The 19,918-nt window shown below is 40.1% G+C and overlaps 1 protein-coding gene across 2 annotated transcripts in view; it reads right to left on the bottom strand.

Annotated features, from left to right (window-relative positions):
* The window catches only part of TKTL1 (transketolase like 1), a 36,504-nt gene extending 19,767 nt beyond the window's left edge, over nucleotides 1-16,737 (bottom strand). For both annotated transcript variants that reach the window (XM_027845774.1, XM_027845773.1), the window contains exons 1-6: nucleotides 16,373-16,737; nucleotides 11,391-11,508; nucleotides 10,729-10,842; nucleotides 3,218-3,315; nucleotides 1,199-1,390; nucleotides 466-593 (exon numbers count right to left, since the gene is read on the bottom strand). In XM_027845774.1, coding sequence (XP_027701575.1) covers nucleotides 466-593; nucleotides 1,199-1,390; nucleotides 3,218-3,315; nucleotides 10,729-10,842; nucleotides 11,391-11,508; nucleotides 16,373-16,479 — 757 coding nt within the window. In that variant the 5' untranslated portion in view covers nucleotides 16,480-16,737. The remainder of the gene's footprint in view (nucleotides 1-465; nucleotides 594-1,198; nucleotides 1,391-3,217; nucleotides 3,316-10,728; nucleotides 10,843-11,390; nucleotides 11,509-16,372) is intronic.
* Between the last annotated feature and the right edge of the window lie 3,181 nt (nucleotides 16,738-19,918).

Below are 19,918 nucleotides of genomic sequence, written 5' to 3'. Positions count from 1 at the left end.
CAGCATAACTGATCATATCAACACCAAAACTAACAGAAACCACATGATCATCTCAATAGATGCAGAAAAAGCTTTTGACAAAATACAACACCCATTCCTATTAAAAACACTAGAGAGCATAGGTATACGTGGAGTCTTCCTTAAAATGATAAATAGCATCTACCTAAAATCTTCAGCAAGCATTATATGTAATGGGGACAAGCTAGAAGCATTTCCAATAAGATCGGGGGTGAAACAAGGATGTCCATTATCACCACTGTGGTATCACCAGTATGTACCAACAGCAAACATATTACACATGTAACCTATGGCATCTATGAGCTCTACTACACATAGTCACAAAGGAAAATCAATTATGCAACCACAAACAACGCTGCTTATTCATTCATTCTAGCCATGTCAATGTCAGTGCCAAACCTGTGCCAACTCTCTCCTGCTGTGGAGATAGAGGGCACATTTGCTTACTTGGAATACCACGGCCTTTGAAGGTCTTGGCAACTATAGCAGTAGGCTGGTTCTTCACTTGAGTTGCCTGCCAAAAGACTTCACATAGCTGCTCCACATCATGGCCATCCACAACATAGGTGTTCCACCTAATAAAAGACAGTTGGTTATAGAAGACCTCCACCATTTAAGGAGAGCAACCAGAGATTCGCCTTAGCATTGCCTACCCAGCTTTATCATGTTCAAAAAACTGACTATTTGGCAAGATGAAACCAACTCTGAATTTTACTCCTCAGCACCCCCTGTTCCTGGGAACTTCCTTCCCTGATTGGAGAGGGTAGAGGGTGGACACTGGAGACTTCCTCCCAGATCACCTTTATTAAGGAAGGAACTCCGGGAATTCTCCTCATCATTTCTGACCCGGCTACTTTCCTGGACTTCATCATCTCAAAAAATTCATCATTCTGCAAGATGAACTCAATCTTGAAACGCTCATCTCCTCAGATCATTTCCCACCCCAGCTGCAAAACTTCATCATACCCCACCTTTCCCCCCTTTCAGCTTCTTTTTATATGTTGTCCCACCCCCACCCCCATTAGATTTCGAGCTCCTTGAGGGCAGGACTGTCTTATGGCTTTCTTTGTATCCCCAGCTCTTAGCACATAGTAGGCACTTAATAAATGTTTGCTGACTCTTTGTTGATTTATGGCACCCAGAAGAAAAGGAAATGAGGAAAAGAGATGTCATTCCTTACCCAAAAGCTTCACAGCGCTTCCGATAGATATCTGTGCAGTGCTGCAAAGGAGCAGCTTCACTTTGTCCTAAACGGTTCACATCAAAGATTGCCAAGAGGTTGTCCAGCTTATAGTGAGAGGCAAAAGCCAAAGCTTCCCAGACAGAGCCTTCGGAGGACTCCCCATCTCCCATGAGGCAGTACACCCTGTAACTAGAACCCAAAAGAGACAAGTCCTATCATCCCTGCATGGGCCCAAGTTAAGATGAGTCACTCAGTTCAAGAGAAAAACTCAGAGACAGACTACAAAAAGCTGCTTTCCTGAAGACGTTTGCCCCGCACTGCTCTTTACCATTCTGACATCTCTGCCTAAACTCAATAGGTATATTAGCAAACAAAAAATTAGGCACTCAAAGTAGATTTTTTGCTAAGAGTTACAAACAGAATTCTAAACTTCATCCTTAGGGTTTTTACCACTTCAGGGCCACAAAGGAAGAGGAAAAAAATCCAATATTCCAGAAAATCAATTCCTATAAATGATAATAAGGAACAAAGGAAAGGTAGTTGGATTTATACATGTTTTTCTTGGGTTAATGCAGTTCCATTTTTAAAAGAAAATCACCACCTTGTATTTCTCATCTTTAAATGTTAAGGGGCCTATACTTCAGTCTAATGGAGGGTAAGCTCCATGAGGTTGTGCCAAGCTAGAAAGGCTTCCAGTATAGTGACAGACGATAGGTCTGCTGTCTGAACACCTGCACAGGGAAGCATTCAAAAGGCTGGCTGCTAGGCAATGACTTCCTGTGACTACAGCAATGAGCTACAGAGGTACATTCTCCCCCTTAGTGCAAGACAGAAATTGAGAAGACGTTACTACACTAACAAAAGATAAGGATAGGGACTGGTATGAGGAGCTTCCAGATGAAGAAATCTTCCTCTACCAATGCAGGCTGGCACCTTCTTTGCAATTTAATGTCTTGAAGAGTCACCTAGAACAAGGAAAGGTTAAGTAACTTGCCCAGGGTCATAAAGCCAGCAGGTGTCAGAGGTAAGACTTGAGCCCAGGTCTTCCTGGCCCCTAGGCCAGCCTTCTCTCCATTATACTATGCCATCTCTTGTATATATTAACAAAACATGAACCAAAAAGGCTTTGTAAAACTGTGATGTGCTATTTTTAGGCTTAGTCTAGCCAGAGGTTCCCAAAGTGGGTGATACCACTTCCTAGGGGTGCTGCAATGACCGAGGGGGATAACGGTAGCCTTGGGTACAATTGGGGGGTATTGAATAAAAATAAGGACGCCATGGAAGCATAAGGAAAGAAGAGAAGAAAATTTTGAAAAACCATTCATACATGTTTCAAAGTCATAGTGATTACATTATTTTCCAAATAAACACACAAAATGCAAGTTATAACTGATTAGTGGTCAAGTCCGATGACAGCAAGTGTTGGCAGGCAAGTGTTGCATATTGTCGCAAAGTCCAGCATGCACTGGCAGGAATATGTGCGTGTAATGATTCGTTTACAATACGATACTATATGGTTATATGACACAATATTGCATCATAAAAATTTCAATGCAGGAAAAAATACAAATTTACAAGAAATTACTAAATTTAAGATATGTCATTTTTTAAATGTATTTTTGAAATTATGCAAATTTCAAAATAACCATTAGAGGGTTAAAGAAAGTAGATTTCCAAGGGGAGCAGAGTAATTTTTTTAAAGGGGGCAATAGGCCAAATAAGTTTGGGAACCTCTGGTCTAAACTATGTCTTTGCCAATGTTTCAAGAATGAAAGCATACAGGGCAAGAGTTAGATGGCCCCAGAAGCCAGCTTTTGCATTATAAGCAGATTACTTAAAATCTAATCCAAGATTCTAGAAACAGTTTAAGGAGTTGGTGTCCTTTATTACCTTTCTACTTAGTATAATCTAAACCTTAAGATATCCATTGGATTTCCAAAGTGGAAAAAAAAAGATAAAAAGGAAAATTTTTCCAGGAAGCAAATAAACAAGTGGTCTTCCAGCTCAATCTCTTACCTGGCTTTATCAAAATATTTGCCAGTATAAGCCATTCCACAGGCAGCACCAAGTCCCTGCCCAAGAGAACCTGTTGCCACATCAACGAATGAAAGTCTCTGTCACAGAAAGAAGGAAAGACAAAATGAATTAAATGGCAGCTATGAAATACAGCTGTCATACAACCAAGCTATAGTAGACAAGATAGGTTGGCTCATTCTACAGAAGCAGTACAGTGGCCTTGGAGACAGGAAGTTTTGAGTTCGAATCTCTGTACTGGCACATACTAGCTGTGTTACCTCGGGCAAGGCATTTCACCTCTTAGTACCCCAGGAAACTCTCAAGGACTATAAGACTTGTGAAATAGTTGCTGATTGTCATTTGCAGAGAGAGTTCGTGGACCAGTAGTTCCCCATAATAGATCACTATTCTATATACACACATTTAAAAAAAAATTCAAATGCCCTCTCTCACTAAACTGCTACTGATATTCATTTTCTACATCACACCTCCACAAACTCAAGGCTTCCCTTCCAGATGGCAGCTTAAATGGAACTTAAAAGTCAAGAAGAAAACACAAAGCACGGTAGAAACTTGCTGATTCCTCAAGAGTCAACCACATACAAACCAGGTATCTAGTATGCATGTTAAAGGTTTTTGTTTTTATTTTTATTTTTTTGAGGCAATTGGGGTTAAGTCACTTGCCCAGGGTCACACAGCTAGTAAGTGTCAAGTATCTGGTCTGAGGATGCATTTGAACTGAAGTCCTCCGGACTCCAGAGCTGGTGCTCTACCCACTATGGCACCTAGCTTCCCCAAGGTTTTTGTTTTTAAAAGAGAATTTGGTTCTTAGATGGAAACCAAAAGAGCTCAAGAAAGCAGGGTTTAGAGTTCATATTCACATTTGACTACTTTCAAAATCACATATTAAATGGCATATTGGAAGCTTACGTTACACAAGCATAACTATTCTGGAAATAAGAGCATAGCTTTCTCCTTTCTGTGCAGCCTGTCACGTGACAATCTAATTGTCTTAGTCTCATCCTTTTACCTGTTTACCCAATAGAATATAATGCTCTGCAAGAAGCCCAACTGAGTTTTATTACATAAGCAATGTGTTAAAGGCATATGGAATTAGTATGAAAGCAGGCCAAGAGCACCATTTCCAAGGATGGCTAGGCTCAGACACAGATAAAAAGTTGATGCCAAAACTCTCAAAATAAGGATAAAGGACAAGAAGGGAAAGGGAAGGGAATAAGCATTCATATAGCACCTACTATGTGCCATGCATTGTGCTAAGCACTTTTTGCAAATATTATCTCATTTGATCCTCACAACAACTCTGGGAGGCAGGTGCTATTATTATTTTCAGTTGAGGAAACTGAGGCAGACAGAAGTTAAATGACTTGCCCAAGGTCACACAGCTAATGTTTGAGACCAGATTTGAACTCTCAGGTCTTCCTGATTCCAGCATGAATTTAGGGTCAGCACCATCAACTGATATGAAATAATTCATTTTAGTTTCTTTCCCAACTATTCAATCTCTCCATCTATCTTTTCTTCTAGTCCCTCTATTGCTAATATGGACTTTTGTTCCTACCAACCTGCCTTCCTCTTATCTGCCCCCCTGCCTTGGCTATTCCATAGACCCCTTTTCTCTCCCACAGTTTTATTCCATATGGCTTTTATCCCATGACCCTTTCCTCCCTTCAAACTCCTTCCCAGTAGTACAGTTCCTACTCAATGTTTAATATTTTGTTGTTTAATTATAGTTGTTTAATAATATTTAATAACAGCTGACATATGTTATACCTTAACATTATAATTTTATGTTTTATAAAACATAAGTTTTTAAATAAAATATAGATTATCATATAAAAATATAAATCTTATATTTTTATATCTTATATTTAGCACAGTTCCTGGCACACAGTAAGTACTTAATAAATGTTTATGGATTGACTTAAGACTTACAAAGCACTTTATGTACATGTCCTTCCTTGATTTAAAAAAGCAATATTTTTAGTGACAGCTTTTGTTTTTGCATGGCCTTTATTTCCACATATATCCCTCCCCTCTCTCCACTGCCCAGCAAGCCATCCTATGTAACAAAGTAGAGAAAAACATAGTTCAATAAAATCAACTAACACGTCAACCATGACCGACAGTATATTCATATTCTCTCTCTCTCTCTTTCTCTCTCTCTCTCTTTCTCTCTCTCATTACTCTCTCTCATGTTCTCTGTCTATAGTTCTCATTCTGTCTCTTTGCCTCTGTCTCTCTCTCATAGGTTTTTTTTCTCTGTGTCTCTCTCTCTCTGCTCCCTCTCTCTCATATTGTTCTGTCTCTGTGTCTCTCTCTGTCTCTCATATTTCTCTTTTTCTGTCTCTGTGTCTCCCTATCTCTCTCATATTTCTCTGTCTCTTTCTCCGTGTCTGTCTCCCCCCACCTTGGGCCAACTTTGGGGTCATTATAATTATGGTGTTCAGTTTCATTTATAATGCTCTAGTTATTGTGTATATTGTTTTCCCGGTTCTGTTTACTTCACTCTGCATGAGCCCATGCATGTCTTTCCAAACTTCTCTGTAGTTATCATATTCATCATTTCTTACAGCATTCCACTACATTTCACATACAACAATTTATTTAGCCATCCCTAAATGATGGACATTTACTTCGTTTCCAAGTTCTTCTCTAACACAAAAAGGGCTATTCTATATATTTTGGTGTATGTGAAGCTTGTCTGTCTACATAATAAGCCTCGATACACCTGAACTATGGTACTAATAGGACTACCTAAGTTCTTGGCCCTAGACACCAGGCACCACATAGCACAGGATGGAAGACGAGTGTTTTCTTCCCCTTTCCTGGTTAGAGCACTGGCATTAGATGATATTTTGAAATAGACTATTTTTCTTTGGTTATCTGCCTACCTCTTAGTGTCCTGTACCCTGGAGATGGCAGAACAGGGATTCAAACCCAGATCTACTGACTATTAGTACCACTAATATGAATAATGACATTTGTAAAGCACTTTAATACTTTATATCACATTTATAAAGTACCTTATATGCTGTCATATTTGACCGTTAAACAGCCCCATGCTATTTTCCTCCTTTCTGTCCAATTTGGTCCTTTGTTCCAGGACCCAGAATTCCAGCCTCTAGTCAGTGACTTTATTTTGATCTAAATTCCCATGTGTCCACCTAAGTCTTCCCTATCCCCTCAAGTGCCCCCAAGCTCCAAAATTGCCTAATTCTCAATATCTTAGTGTTGCTAATCTTATCTTGGTCCTAGAAGGAAAACAGATCTCATTAATTGACCCTAATATATGAATTAGTAAACTCCTTAACCTTCCCCAGAGGTATTTGCATTTTTTAATTAGGACTCACTCAAGTGAGTTTCTAATTGATTGAATTTGAGACAGTATATAAGAAGATATTTTTGGTATGGATCTACTACCTGGAAAGCAGGAACAAGAGCCATGTCCCTCTAGTCCCAGAATTATGTTGCAGACCCAGAGTGGGATGAGGAAGGGACCCAACTGACCTGTACCTGAGTAGGGCAAGGAATGGCTGTGGACCCGAGGCTGCACATGTACTGGGCAAGGAGCTGGAACAGAAGCAAGCAGCAGCAGTGTGGTTCTTACCCCTGAGTGTTGTCCCAGATTCAGCACCCAGTTTAGTCTTAGGCCTGTAGCTAAGTAACCAGGGCAGGGAGACCTATAGTTCTGTCACTCTGAATCCACAGAGTCATTTAACCAGCTGAAAGAAGATGGGGCCAGAACTATGCCTAAAGGGCTATAAACTGTGCATATCCTTTGATCCAGCAAAACTACTTCTAGGTCTGTAACCCAAGAAGATTATAAAAATGGGAAAAGGACCCACATGTGCAAAAATATTTATAGCAGCTCTTTTTGTGGTGGTCAAAAATTGGACACTGAGGGGATGCCCATCTATTGGGCAATGGCTGAACAAGGTATGATATATGAATGTGATGGAATACTGTTGTCTATAAGAAATGATGAGTAGGTGGATTTCAGAAAAACCTGGAAAGACTTACATGAACTGATGCTGAGTGACGTGAGCAGAACCAGGAGAACATCGTACACAATAACAACAACATTGTACGATGACCAACTTTGATAGACTTAGCTCTTCTCAGCAATACAAGGATCCAAGACAATTCAAAAGACTCATGGTGGGAAATGCTATCCACATCCAGAGAAGGAACTGTGGAGTCTGAATGCAGATCAAAGCATACTATTTTCTCTTTTTCTGTTGTTTTTTCTTTCTCGTGGTTTTTCCCCTTTTGTTCTGATTCTTCTTTCACAACATGACTAATGTGGAAACATGTTTAATATGATTGTACATGTGTAGCCTGTATCAGATTGCATACTGTCTTGGGGAGGAGGGAAGGGAGAAAGGGAGAAAAAATTTGGAATTCAAAATCTTGTGAAATTGAATGTTGAAAACTATCTTTACATGTAATTGGAAAAATAAAATACTATTAAGTGGAAGGGGGAAAAAAAGGACAGGGCCAGCAGCAATATACTAGAGCTCCAAGCAAGGGCAAGCTTATCTTTGTGTCACCCAGACCCAAACCAGAATCAGGAGCTTGCAAAGCAAAGACCAGGATAGCAATCAAATTTTGCCCTAAATCGGTATCGATTTAGATGTATTGAAAGTCTGCAGGTCCCTTCCCTGAGTCAGCCCTGAGATCCTTGAAGAAATCAGCAGCAAAAGCTTTGGAGAATACAAGAAAGGCCCAAAATAAGGCCCACACATCCCTCCAGAAATAAACAGAGCCAGGACCTAACACAAAGTCTCAATTTAGGAAGAAAGGCTGGAAGACAAATGTAAGCAAAAAAAAGATTCCCACAATAAAGAGCTATGATGGAAACAGGGGCACACAAGAAACAAACTCAAAAGAAAATGACCTCCAAAATATCTACAGTAATCAGTATTCATTAGACATATTGGTCCATCATTTTCTTTGTTTTCTTTCTTCCCAGTTTGGGAATTAGCATCATTTTTGTTTAATAGGAGTTTGTAAACATAGAGAAAAGAAGGCATCTTATCTATAATTTAGATAAAATTGGAGTTAATTCTTCTCCACATTTACAAGGGCATTCTATCTAAGTCTCGGATTTTTTCTTTTATAAGTTCATTTATGGCTTGATCAAACTCTTTTTCTAAGATCAAGTTGTTTAAAGTCTCTATTTCTTGTCCTATTAATCTAGGTATTTTATGTTTTTGCAAGTATTCATCTATTTCATTTAAATCATAAGATTTGTTGCCACATAATTAGGCAAAAATTTCTTTTTTTTAATTTATGGAATAAAACAAGCATTTCCATAACACAGTATAATAAAAAAGGTGATTGCACACGAAATTGCAAATCTATTATGCACAATTTGCTATTCTTTTAAATATATAGTAAAGTTATCATGTAAATTTATTTTTTTCTTCCCTCTCCCCCACCCTAGAAATGGCTACCATTAGACACAAATATGCATACATATGTAAAATCATTCCATACATCCTTCTGTTTATCAGTTCTTTCTCTGGATGCAGATAGCATCTTCCTTCATATGTCCTTTGTAACAATTTCCTTCATTTCTTTGTTATCTTTTGTCATTTCTCCTTTTTCATTTTCAATTTTGGCAAGTTGGTTTTCCTCTTTTTTTATAAATATTAACTAATGATTTATCTATTTTACTAGTCTTTTTGAGAAAAAGAAAAACGGCCCACTGAAGTCCCCAAGAATTATTGAATTGCCATCTATTTCTCCGTGCAATTCAATTAGTTTTTCCTTTAAGTACTTATATGCTATGCTACATATATAGGAGGTGTCTTTAAGCATAATGTAATTCCCGACTTATCTTTTTTAATCATGTCTATTTTTATTACTGCCCTGTTTGAGATCATGACTGCCAACCCTTTTTCTAGGGATTCACCTGAGGCATAATAGATTCTACTTCCTTTTAACTCTGTAAAAGTGGAGCTGGATAAGTTATAAGGATAACTTCTCTTGCAGAATTGAATATGATGCTCTGGGGGGTGGGGAGAGGACCCTGAGTAAAACAGAGGACTTCGAAGCATTACCGTTAAGAAAACCAGAGTTGGGTAGAATTTTTGAAATGCAAACATAGGAGATGAGAGAAACCCAGAAAGGCAAATACACTGGAGCAACTGGAAGGGGTTGGTTATATGATGATAAAGCTGTCACTTCAGAATGCTACTGTCTTCACAGGTCAATGAAGGAGCAAAGAAAGATAAACTCAGGATGTGGGTTTGGTTTTCTGCTCTTCTGGGTCTGATTTAAGACAATTTCCAAAGAAAGGAGGAGAAGACTATACAAGGAAAGAAATGATGAAGAGGAAGGAACTTACTCTTTCTCATAACAGGCGTGTATCAGAAGAATATATAAAGATGGAAATGTGAGGAGTACAAGCATCCCATGAACCTCTCATGCTGCTCTGAGTCAGACAAAGGAAGGTTGAACACACACAAAGTTTAGTGCAGAAATACATTAAAGTCAACAGGGAAATACAGGATAGAGAGAAGGAAGGAGATTAGGAATGGAGGGACCTGGATTTGGCAAAGGGATAGAATGAGAGCACTACAGCTACAATATATTTTATTAGTGTGGATCCTAACACCCTTCATTTTGCCACCTTTTCTCCTTGTGTGAATCTTTACTACACAGTTTCTTTTCCGTGCCTGCCCCTCACCCCACTACCTACTTCACAGGGGGTTCTAAAGAAGATACTTTGTGTACCCTGAAGTATTCTACAAAAATGTGAGTCATAATTGCACCCCCCTTTTCTTGTCACCGCCTCAGCTTGTAATTTTAGGCTAAATGTTTAAACTTGTATGCAAGGCATCTCAAGCTCTTGGGAAGAAAGATGATATGCAACAAACAAATTCTATGCTTTCAGCATTACTGCTAATCCCTGGTGTGTAAATATTAAAATATGTAAATAAGTATGTCAATAACAAACTATGCCAGGGTGGTAACATAACACTTCCAAGGCTTATGATTTCTAAAACATTATTTTAGGCTTCAGAGTCAAGAAGACTGAGGTTCTAACCCTGTCTTCCACATACAACAGCAGCAAGTCACTTAACATCTCAGTGCCCTGGGTCGCTTTTTAAAAGTGTAAGTTACAGAGAAAAAAAATGTTTTGGTGAGAGAAATTTCCTTTCTGTAGAACAAAAATAGAATGAAAACAAAAGCACAAAGTACAAAAGCAAACCACACCCTGGCTTGTCTCCTCTTTTGTTTGTTCGTTTTGATATTTTTGTAAGCAAATGGCAGGGACGGAAGCATTTTCTCCTGCTCCACATCTTCTCTTATCTCCCTGCTCTGAGCACCTCTGCCTGAGTTTGCTGCTTCTTTTCTTCCCTCCCATCCCCAATTGTTATAAGAATTTACTTACCTTTAAATCATCAGCAAAAACTAGTTACCCCATGCCCAACTATGAGTGTCAGATCAAACCAGCAGAGACTTTACAAAGAAGAACTTACAGGAGTAGGATGGCCCTCTAGGTCACAGTCAATCTTCCTCAAGTTCAAAAGGTCAGCTTGGTTAACATCGCCAGCCTCAGCCCAGGCAGCATACAAGATAGGAGCTGCATGACCCTGCAGAAGAACTCCCGAATTTGTAAGAAAAGCAATTCAAAGCTTCTGGTGGCATTTGTTAAAGAATCCTAGGAGTAATGAAGTTCACTCATGCCCAAATTGAAGACTTTACCAAAGTTCTTTAGTCAACAAAGATTTTAATTTAAGAAAATATCAGAGGGATTACACTCACAATATCCTTGTAGGACAGGTAAGGACTAGATATCATTGCATAAATTTCTCAGACTCCAGCTGAAAACTAAAATTGTGGGGTCTTGGAAAGAGTACTAGATTTCAAGTCAGAAAACCTGGGTCTGAATAAAGGTGACCTTTCTGAGTATGTCTCATCTGAGTCAAGAGAATCAAAGTAGGAACAGTCAAATTGAAGGGACTGCTGTAATATAGTACCTGATGGTGAAAGGTTTCAGGTTTAGAGATGCTTATTAAAATCAACATAAAAGGGCAAGGTATAGCCCATCACAGCCATTAAGCCATCTTTTTTTCAGAACTTCATCTATCTTCAAAGAACCCTTGTTAGCAGCAATGTCCAGGTGCCCTGCCCCTCTTACCTTTGACAGAATAAATCGGTCATTGCTTGGATTTCCTGGTTCTGTTGGTTTATATTTCATTGTGTAGAAGAACAAAACAGACATGATTTCAGCTGCACTGCAGCAAGATGTGGGGTGACTGAAAGGAAAACAATACTTTCCATTTTTATACAACACTAAACCACTCATGACAAGTTCTAAAACTGACTGATCAGCCTGATAAGGTTTCTTAGACTATCTAATAAAGCCATTTCTCCAGGCCTACGATGACTCCAGCCAGGGGGCAAGAAACCAAGAGCCATTCCCTAATATAAGCTTACTGCCTCTACTGCCTTGGACTTTAAGATCATGAGACACCAAAGTTGTGCACTGCATTCTTCTCAAATCAAAGAAAAATTTATCAAGCAACAACAATATACAAAGCAATTCTATCTTCTAGGACATGGCTTGACAAGTATCAAGGGTTTGCTCTCACTGGAATTGATCTGCGGCATTTTCAGAAGACCAGAAATTTATTTCAGTCATATGATAAAACATCAAATCCACTAGAATGATATCAAATATATAATACTGACCTCTTTCAGGAAGTACTGAATGTACTGTGAAGAACAATGATATTTCTCTAGCTTTCTTAACAATTCAATGTGCTCTTAATTGCTTTGTCCTTAGAAAGTTTCTAATACTATATAGACAAAATTTATAAACAAAAGAGCAAAACTGCCACCTCCTTAAAAATCTACAGAAGGAAAAATCCGATCCTGATGACTGAATTTTATGCCTGTTCACTGACTTATATAAAATATATCCTTCTTATTAAAACTTCTCTTTGTTTCAAGTTTCTGGAAAGATAAGAAGGGAAAGGAAGAGAGAGTTCATACATGAGTATTATAAGAGTTGCTATTTGTAGTGATTTAAATTTTCAAAGTCACCTGATTGGCTAAGAGTGGAATACTACCTTATATTTAGGTAAATACTTATAAAGCAAATAACCACACCAAGTACTAAGTACCCCAAGGGTCTGTAAAACTGGACCACCAATTTGGTAAGGAATTTCAGCCTGTCACCAGGTACAGCCCATTCAGAGAGAAGGTTCTCCTAAATTAGAGAATCAAGATTATCAAGGCTGCTTCTCAAATTTTTAGATGATACAGAGATAGAAGAATAGCTAACACATTGGGTGACAGAGATGCCAAAATGTCTCCACAAACTCCAATGGGCTTGAATATGTTGAGAAGAAATTTGTAGTACTAGAGAAAGATTGCTAGGTCAGAAAAATTGCTAGTCTGAAGACCTAGGTTCAAATCTCAACTCTTACATTACTACTAATATAATTTTTACATTAAGTAATAACAATTATATTACCACATAATGGAGTTACATAACATTATTATTTTTTTTTTTTTAGTGAGGCAATCGGGGTTAAGTGACTTGCCCAAGGTCACACAGCTAGTACGTGTCAAGTGTTTGGTCTGAGGCCGGATTTGAACTCAGGTCCTCCTGACTTCACGGCCGGTGCTCTATCCACTGTGCCACCTAGCCGCCCCTAACATTATTATTAATAATAAAAGTAACAGCATTTATATAGTACTTTTCGGTTTACAAAGTGCTTTACATATTATATTATTTTATCCTCACAGCCCTAAATGCAAATACAAAATGCTCCATTTGGTATCCAAAGCCCTTCGTAACCTAGTCAGTCTCCTTCTACCTTACCAGTCTTCTTATACCTTACTCGCCAACATGTACTCTTCAATCCAGTGACACTGGCTTCCTAGCTGTTCTATGAACAAAACACTTCATCTCTCAGCTCCAGACATTCTGTCTGGCTGTCCCCCATCCTTGGTACACCCTCCCTTCTGTGCTCTGAGGGCAGGAAGTCTTTTGCCTCTTTTTCTACCCCCAGTGCTTAGCATAATGCCTGGCACATAGTAGGTGTTTAATAAATGTTGACTGACTGATTGATCCTGTTGGTTTGTACTTTTTAAATGTTTCATTGATCCCATTTTTAAAGAGGGGTTGGGGGGAGGCTTCCTGTAGAAGATGGGATTTCAGTTGGGATTTAAAGGAAGCCAGGGAGGTCAGTCGTCAGAGCAGAGAAGGGAAAGCATTCCAGATATGGGCAACAGCCAGAAAAAATGCCCATTGATCCTGTTGATCTGTACTTTCTTCTGTTCTTCTCTGTACATTTTAAATGTTTCATTGATCGCATTTTTTTTGCATCATTTTTATTAAGCCTTTCTCTTCCCCAAACCTCCCTCCATTTAAAAAACAAACAAAAAACTCTTGTAATAACTAAGCAAAATATATCCACATGGTGTCCATATCCAACAATGTATGTCCTTCTGTACCTTTCCATCACCTCTGTGTCAGAAAGTAACATGCTTCAATCATAGGTCCTCTGTGAAGACGTGATTGCTCACTGCATTGATCAGAGTTCTTAAGTATTTCAAAGTCATTTTTCTTTGCATTGTTACTGTCCTTGTATAAACTGTTCTCCTGGTCCTGCTCACTTCACTCTGCATCAGTTCATACTACCCAGGATTCTCTAAAACTGTCTTTTGTCATTTCTTACAGAACAATAATATTATATTACATTTGTTTACCACAGTTTGCTCCCTCATAACCCCACTCTCCCATCCCTGCTTGTTTCCCTGTTGAATCTGATGTATTTCTACACCAAACTGTTTGTCTGTGTGTGTGTCTATACAATGTTTCTTTGTCCATTTCAGATAAGAGGTAAAGTTCATCTGATGCCCATTTCTCCCACCCTCTCTTCTGTGTACAAAGTACTCTGTGGTACTCTTCTTCTACCTCATTTATAAGAAATAGCAAGTTCCATCCTCATCCTCCTTTCACCCTCCCTCCTCTACCCCCTCTTTGAACCCTGAGAACAAATCCAACCTCCTCGCTCCCTCCCCCGCACCCCACCCTCCAGGGTCCTCTGTCTTTCTTATTCAACTCCCTCAATATCTTTTGAAGATATTAAGGTTCTGAAGGGACCCTTTCTTTCCCTTTTAGAATGTTAGCAGTGCATTATCATAGAGCCCCTTCTAATTGCTCCAATATATTTCCTTTTCTAGGTTTCTCTGAACTCTTGTGTTTGCATTTCAAAGTCCTACTCAGCTCTAGTCTCTTCACCAGAAATGCTTAAAAGTCCCCTGTTCCATTAAAAATCCATTTTCACCATAGGACTATACTTAGTTTTGCCAAGCAAGTTATTCTTACTTGTAAGCTTGTATCTTTTGACCTTTGGAATAATATATTCCACATTCTCCTCTGATATACAATAGAAATTGTCAGGCTTTCTGTGATCCTCACTATTACTCCTTGATACTTGAACAGCTTATTTCTAGATAGTGCAGTATTTTTTCTTTGATTTGAGAGCTCAGGATTTGGGCTTTCATATTAACATAAGATGTTTCCTTTTGGGGTTCCTTTCAGGAAGTGATTGGTGGAATCTTTCTATCTTTACTTTGCCCTCTGGTTCTGATAGACCTGGACAGTTCTCATTAATGATTTCTTGAAATATAGTATTTAAGCTTTTTTTTTTTAGGCAGCTAGATGGCAATAAATAGAGTGGTGGGCTGAGCTCAAATATTTACTAGCTCTGTGACTCTGGGCAAGTCACTTAACCTGTCTGTCTCAGTTTCCTCATATGTAAAACAGAGATAATAGTACCTCCCTGGGTTGGCGTGAGGATCCAATGAGATAATAAATGCAAAGCACTTAGCACGGTGCCTGGCACATGGTAAGTGTTATGTAAATGTTAGCTATTATTATTTGGTTTTTTAAATCATGGTTTTCAGGGAGTCCAATGATTCTTCGATTCTCTTTCATTTACCTGTTTTCCAGATCAGTTGTTTTTTTTTTTTATATATCAAATTTCTTACGTGGCCTACAGGGGAGCCCTGTGCTGCCTCCTGAAATGGCCTTGCAGGCTGTGTATGTATATGTATGTATGTTCCTGGCCTTTCTCTGGTCACTGAGACTGGGAGTCTCCCTCTGCACTGGAGTTTTCCTGTGGGCTAATAGCTAACTGTTTGTGCAGTTCTGGGTTAGAAGCCCCTTGCTGTAGTTTCTCACTGAATTTCTTGATCATTACTCGATGTGGTGTAAATTTCCAGTGCTTAGCACAGTGCCTGAAATATGCTAAGAATTTACTAAATGTTTGTTGACTAACTGATTTCAGAGATTTTTGCTGCAGTAGGTGTAAGGGAGGTGAGCATCCTGCCTTTTAGTGCCCAATGATGAAGTCTTCATCAGAGAAATCAAAAAAAGCTATCAAAAGTGACCCAAGAGTTGCCTTTATCTTAGGCAAGTAGTAGGAATCTCGATAGAAATCCCAAATAAAGGCGATTTTCGTTCTCTCTCTAGATATCTGAGAAAACAGGCTTTCCCTGCCTCCCCCCAAAAGCATCTGAACTGAAACCTGCACCCCTGTCTCAGAAGTGAACGAAATTATGTGATTAGAAAAAAATAAATATAAAAAAATTAAAAACAAGAAAAGAAATTAAATGAATGAAATTAACAGTGGTTCCTCCTTGGAAAGCTGCCAGTGTGCTTCCTTCTCCTTGTCAGGAGGTTTCAGTTGGGATGATGCTAAGGCAAGTCACACCCAAATATAGCCGCCCCCAGGAGGGCTTTTCATGGGCCAAAACTTGCCCGCAGCGGGGTTTGTAGGGGGATAAAAATCATTTCCCACCTCAGTTTCCACGAGGCGGTGACTTAAAGGGGCGGTGGCCGACATGGCACACCCAACCCCCACTCCCCATCCATCGCATCCCACAGAACAATAAAACAAAACATGGGGATGGAGATGGAGAGACCCCCGGCTCAAACACTAAGCCCACTCGAGAGCGGACCTTTCGATCACTCTGCTTATCCGAATCTATCGATACACCTAAAACGGGGGAGAGGGGAGGGTAATGGTAAAGGAAGGGCAACGGTAAACCACATTCTCCCTTGCTAAACCTTCCCACAGAAGAAAGAATATGTGACATTACCCTGAATTGGAGGCACATGTAGCCTGGATGGAGTGGATCCTCAGGCGATTAGCCATGTCCCGGAGGGCCTGGAGGGTCTCCTCCTGGGGCTGGGGACAGCTAGCCATGATGCTGTCTGCTCGTAGAACCCAAGGAGTCAAATTGCCCCTTCTTCTCTCGGCGTTTTTTTCTTCACGCCTCCCAGGCCCCGCCTCCTCGAGGAAATGATCTCACCACAGCTGGGCGGTGGTGAGAGTTCAGGACCAGCCTGGGTTCCCTTCCGCATCTCACTGAAGGAGCCGCTTACTGGGAATGCTACCGAGAGCGGCTGCGGAGCCAGAGACGAGCTTCGAGGCAGAATTGGTTCTTGGCCTAGCTTTCTGGACCTACAGAGAGAGAAATTGCAGCCCCTCAGCCGAGCTGCGGGCGTGTAAATGGCAACCCATCTCTTCTGAGCACCGAAGCCACTGTGTTGCTAGCTCTCAGAACACAAACAGAATTATTCCTAATTCAAATTCAGTTGCAAGGCACAATTTGCATCACATGGACATATATGCCATTTATGAAATGCCTTTAAATTCTTCAGAAGGAGGCGACTATATTGTTATTTTTATATCTAGCTGTGGCATTATGGGCAAGTCACTTAAGTTAAGGAAATGTTCTCCCCCATCCACACTCCCAGGAATTCTATTTGAACTTCTTACCTGTTAGGTGAAGTATGGAGATCAGCGGGAAATAACTGGGGACAGAAGATAAATAAATGATAAATAGTGCAGGACAATTCTACAATTCACCTGCTGTGTGCAGACTACTAGATTTGGGCATAGGGAAGAAACCAAAGTTTGGCTTTTGTAAAGTTTCCAGTCCAGTAGGGGTGTGTGTAGGTACGAGTGTATGACATGAATTGATAGCTATAATCCAAAATCACACATTTCTAAGTACACTAGAAAGGTGAAAAGCCGAGGACTATAAGAAGTTCAATAAGAAAAAGGCCATTACAGATTTGAAGGAGGAGAAGAATCAGACAAGGCTTAGTGGAGGAGGCAAAATTTGACTTGGTGCATAGAAACACAACAGGTGAAGACTGGGAAGAGGGACGATCAGTCTGTCAATTGGCCCTCATTGTGGCAAAGCAATCCCTAATTAACTCCCTGTCTCACTCAACACAGCAGCTTTTCCAAACATTTTCATCCTTCCTCAAACTTCCCATGGCTCCTCTTCCCAACACCTTCTCCGCTTAGAACCCGGCCTCATATTTTACTGAAAAGAAAATGGTTCTTTCTTCTCTGCTCCTCCTCATCGCACATCACCTAGATGCCTTCTACCTTCTTTCACCCCTGTCTCAGGATGTGGCCCTTGTCCTTACCAAGGTAAACTTGGTAAATGCACAAAATATGCACAAGTGATCCCGTTCTGACCCATCTTGAGTGCAATCCCAGCAGATTGCACCCTCCGTCGTCCACATCCCCTCACTCATCTTCAATCCCTCCTAGTCTGTTGGCTGCCTCCTACTTAGTTACCAACATATCCATATCTCCCCATCCTCAAAAAAAACTTCATTTGATCCATCCATCCCTTTTATGGCTAAACTCTTTGAGAAGGCTGTCTACAATCATTGCCTTCACTTTCTTTCCCTTCACTCTCTTTTAAACTCTCTGCAATCTGGCTTCCACCCTCATCATTCAACTGAAACTGCTCTCTCCAATGTTACTAGTGATGTCCTAATTACCAAACCCAATGGCCTTTTCTCCATCCTCATTCCTCTTGACCTCTCTGCAGCCATTAATACTATCAATCACCCTCTTCTCCAAGATACTTTCTTCTCTCTAAGTTTTCATGGTGCTACTGTCACCTGGTTCTCCTACTACTTGACTACTCCTCATGCTGCTTTGCCAGATCTATGTCCAGGTCATTCTACTACCCACTTCTATTGAGTCCCTTGGATAAACAGGTTTACTTGCTACTGCTGTTCATGATGCTCTTTTGTATGACTAATATTTGGCAGGAAGAGGGTGAACATAAAGGTAGGTGTAATCTTGGGCCCTCTTCTCTGTCTCTGCTATTCATTTCACTTAGTGATTTCATCAGATCTTAACTCAATTATGTCTATGCTGATCGTTCTCAGATCTACGTATCTAGCCCTCACGTCCAGATTTGCATCTGCAGCTACATCTTAGACATTTCAAACTAGATATCTCATAAACATCTTAAATTCAACATGTCCAAAACTGAAATCATTCTCTTTCCCCACCCAAATTCTCCCTTCTTCCTCATTTTCCGATTACTCTCCAGGGTACCATCATCCTCTCAGGTACCCAGGCTTGCAACCTAGGTGTCATCCTCAACTCTCTACTGTCTCTCACCACCCCTCCCCCCCACATATCCATATTCAATCTGTTGCTAGGTCATGTCAATTTTGCCTTCATAATATATCTCTCATATGCTGCCTGCTCTCTTCTAACACCTCTTGCCACCACTCTGGTACAGGCCCTCATCACCTCATCCAGCTGGTTGGTCTCCCTGTCCCTCCAGTCTTTCCTCACCCCAATCCATCTTGCACTTAACTGTCAGTCCTCCTAAAGTAGAGATCTGACCATGTCACCAATGCCTCCCTTACTCCCTTCACATACCCAGCCTCCTCCCCAATTCAACAAACCCCATTAGCTCTTGATTACTTCCAGGATCAAATATCAAATCTTTTGCTTGACATTCAAAGCCCTTCACAACGTTGCTCCCTATTATCTTTTGTCTTCTTTCACTTCCCCCCTCCGTCTTCCCCACACACGTATATGCTCTCTGGTTCAGTGACACTGGCCTGTTTGCTGTTCCATAAACAAGATATTCCATCTCCCCACTCTGGGCATTCTTCCTGGCTGTCCCCCAAGACATATCCCCCATGCCTGGAAGGCTCTCCCTCCTCATCTCTACCTCCTAGCTGGCTTCCTTCAAGTCCCAGCTAAAATCCCATCTCCTGCAAAAAGCCTTTCCTGATTGGAATACTAATGCATTGTTGGTCGAGTTGTGAAATGATCCAACCATTTTGGAGAGAAATTTGGAACTGTTCCCAAAGGGCTATAAAACTGTGCATACCCTTTGACCAAGCAATAGCACTTCTAGGGCTGTATCCCAAAGAGATCATAAAAAAGAGAAAAGGATCCACATGTACAAAAATATTTATAGCAGCTCTTTCTGTGGTGGCAAAGAATTGGAAACTGAGGCGATGCCCATCAATTGGGGAATGGCTGAACAAGTTGTCGTATATGAATGTAATGGAATACCATTGTGCTATAAGAAATAATGAACAGAAGGACTTCAGAAAAACCTGGAAAGACTTGTATGGTCTGATGCTAAGTGAAATGAGTAGAACCAAGAGAACATTGTATACAATAACAGCCATGTTGTTCAATGACTAATATTGATAGACTTAACCATTCCTAGCAATACAAGGATCTAAGACATCTCCAAAGGCCTCATGATGGAAAATGCTATCCACATCCAAAGAAAGAACTATGGAATTTGAATGCAGATAGAAGCATACTATTTGCTATTTTTTTTCTCTTCTGTTGA

Source organism: Vombatus ursinus, unplaced genomic scaffold (genome assembly GCF_900497805.2).
Source record: "Vombatus ursinus unplaced genomic scaffold, bare-nosed wombat genome assembly UNPS02015024.1, whole genome shotgun sequence".
Lineage (NCBI taxonomy): Eukaryota > Metazoa > Chordata > Mammalia > Diprotodontia > Vombatidae > Vombatus > Vombatus ursinus.
This window is presented reverse-complemented; position numbering and strand designations above follow the sequence as displayed.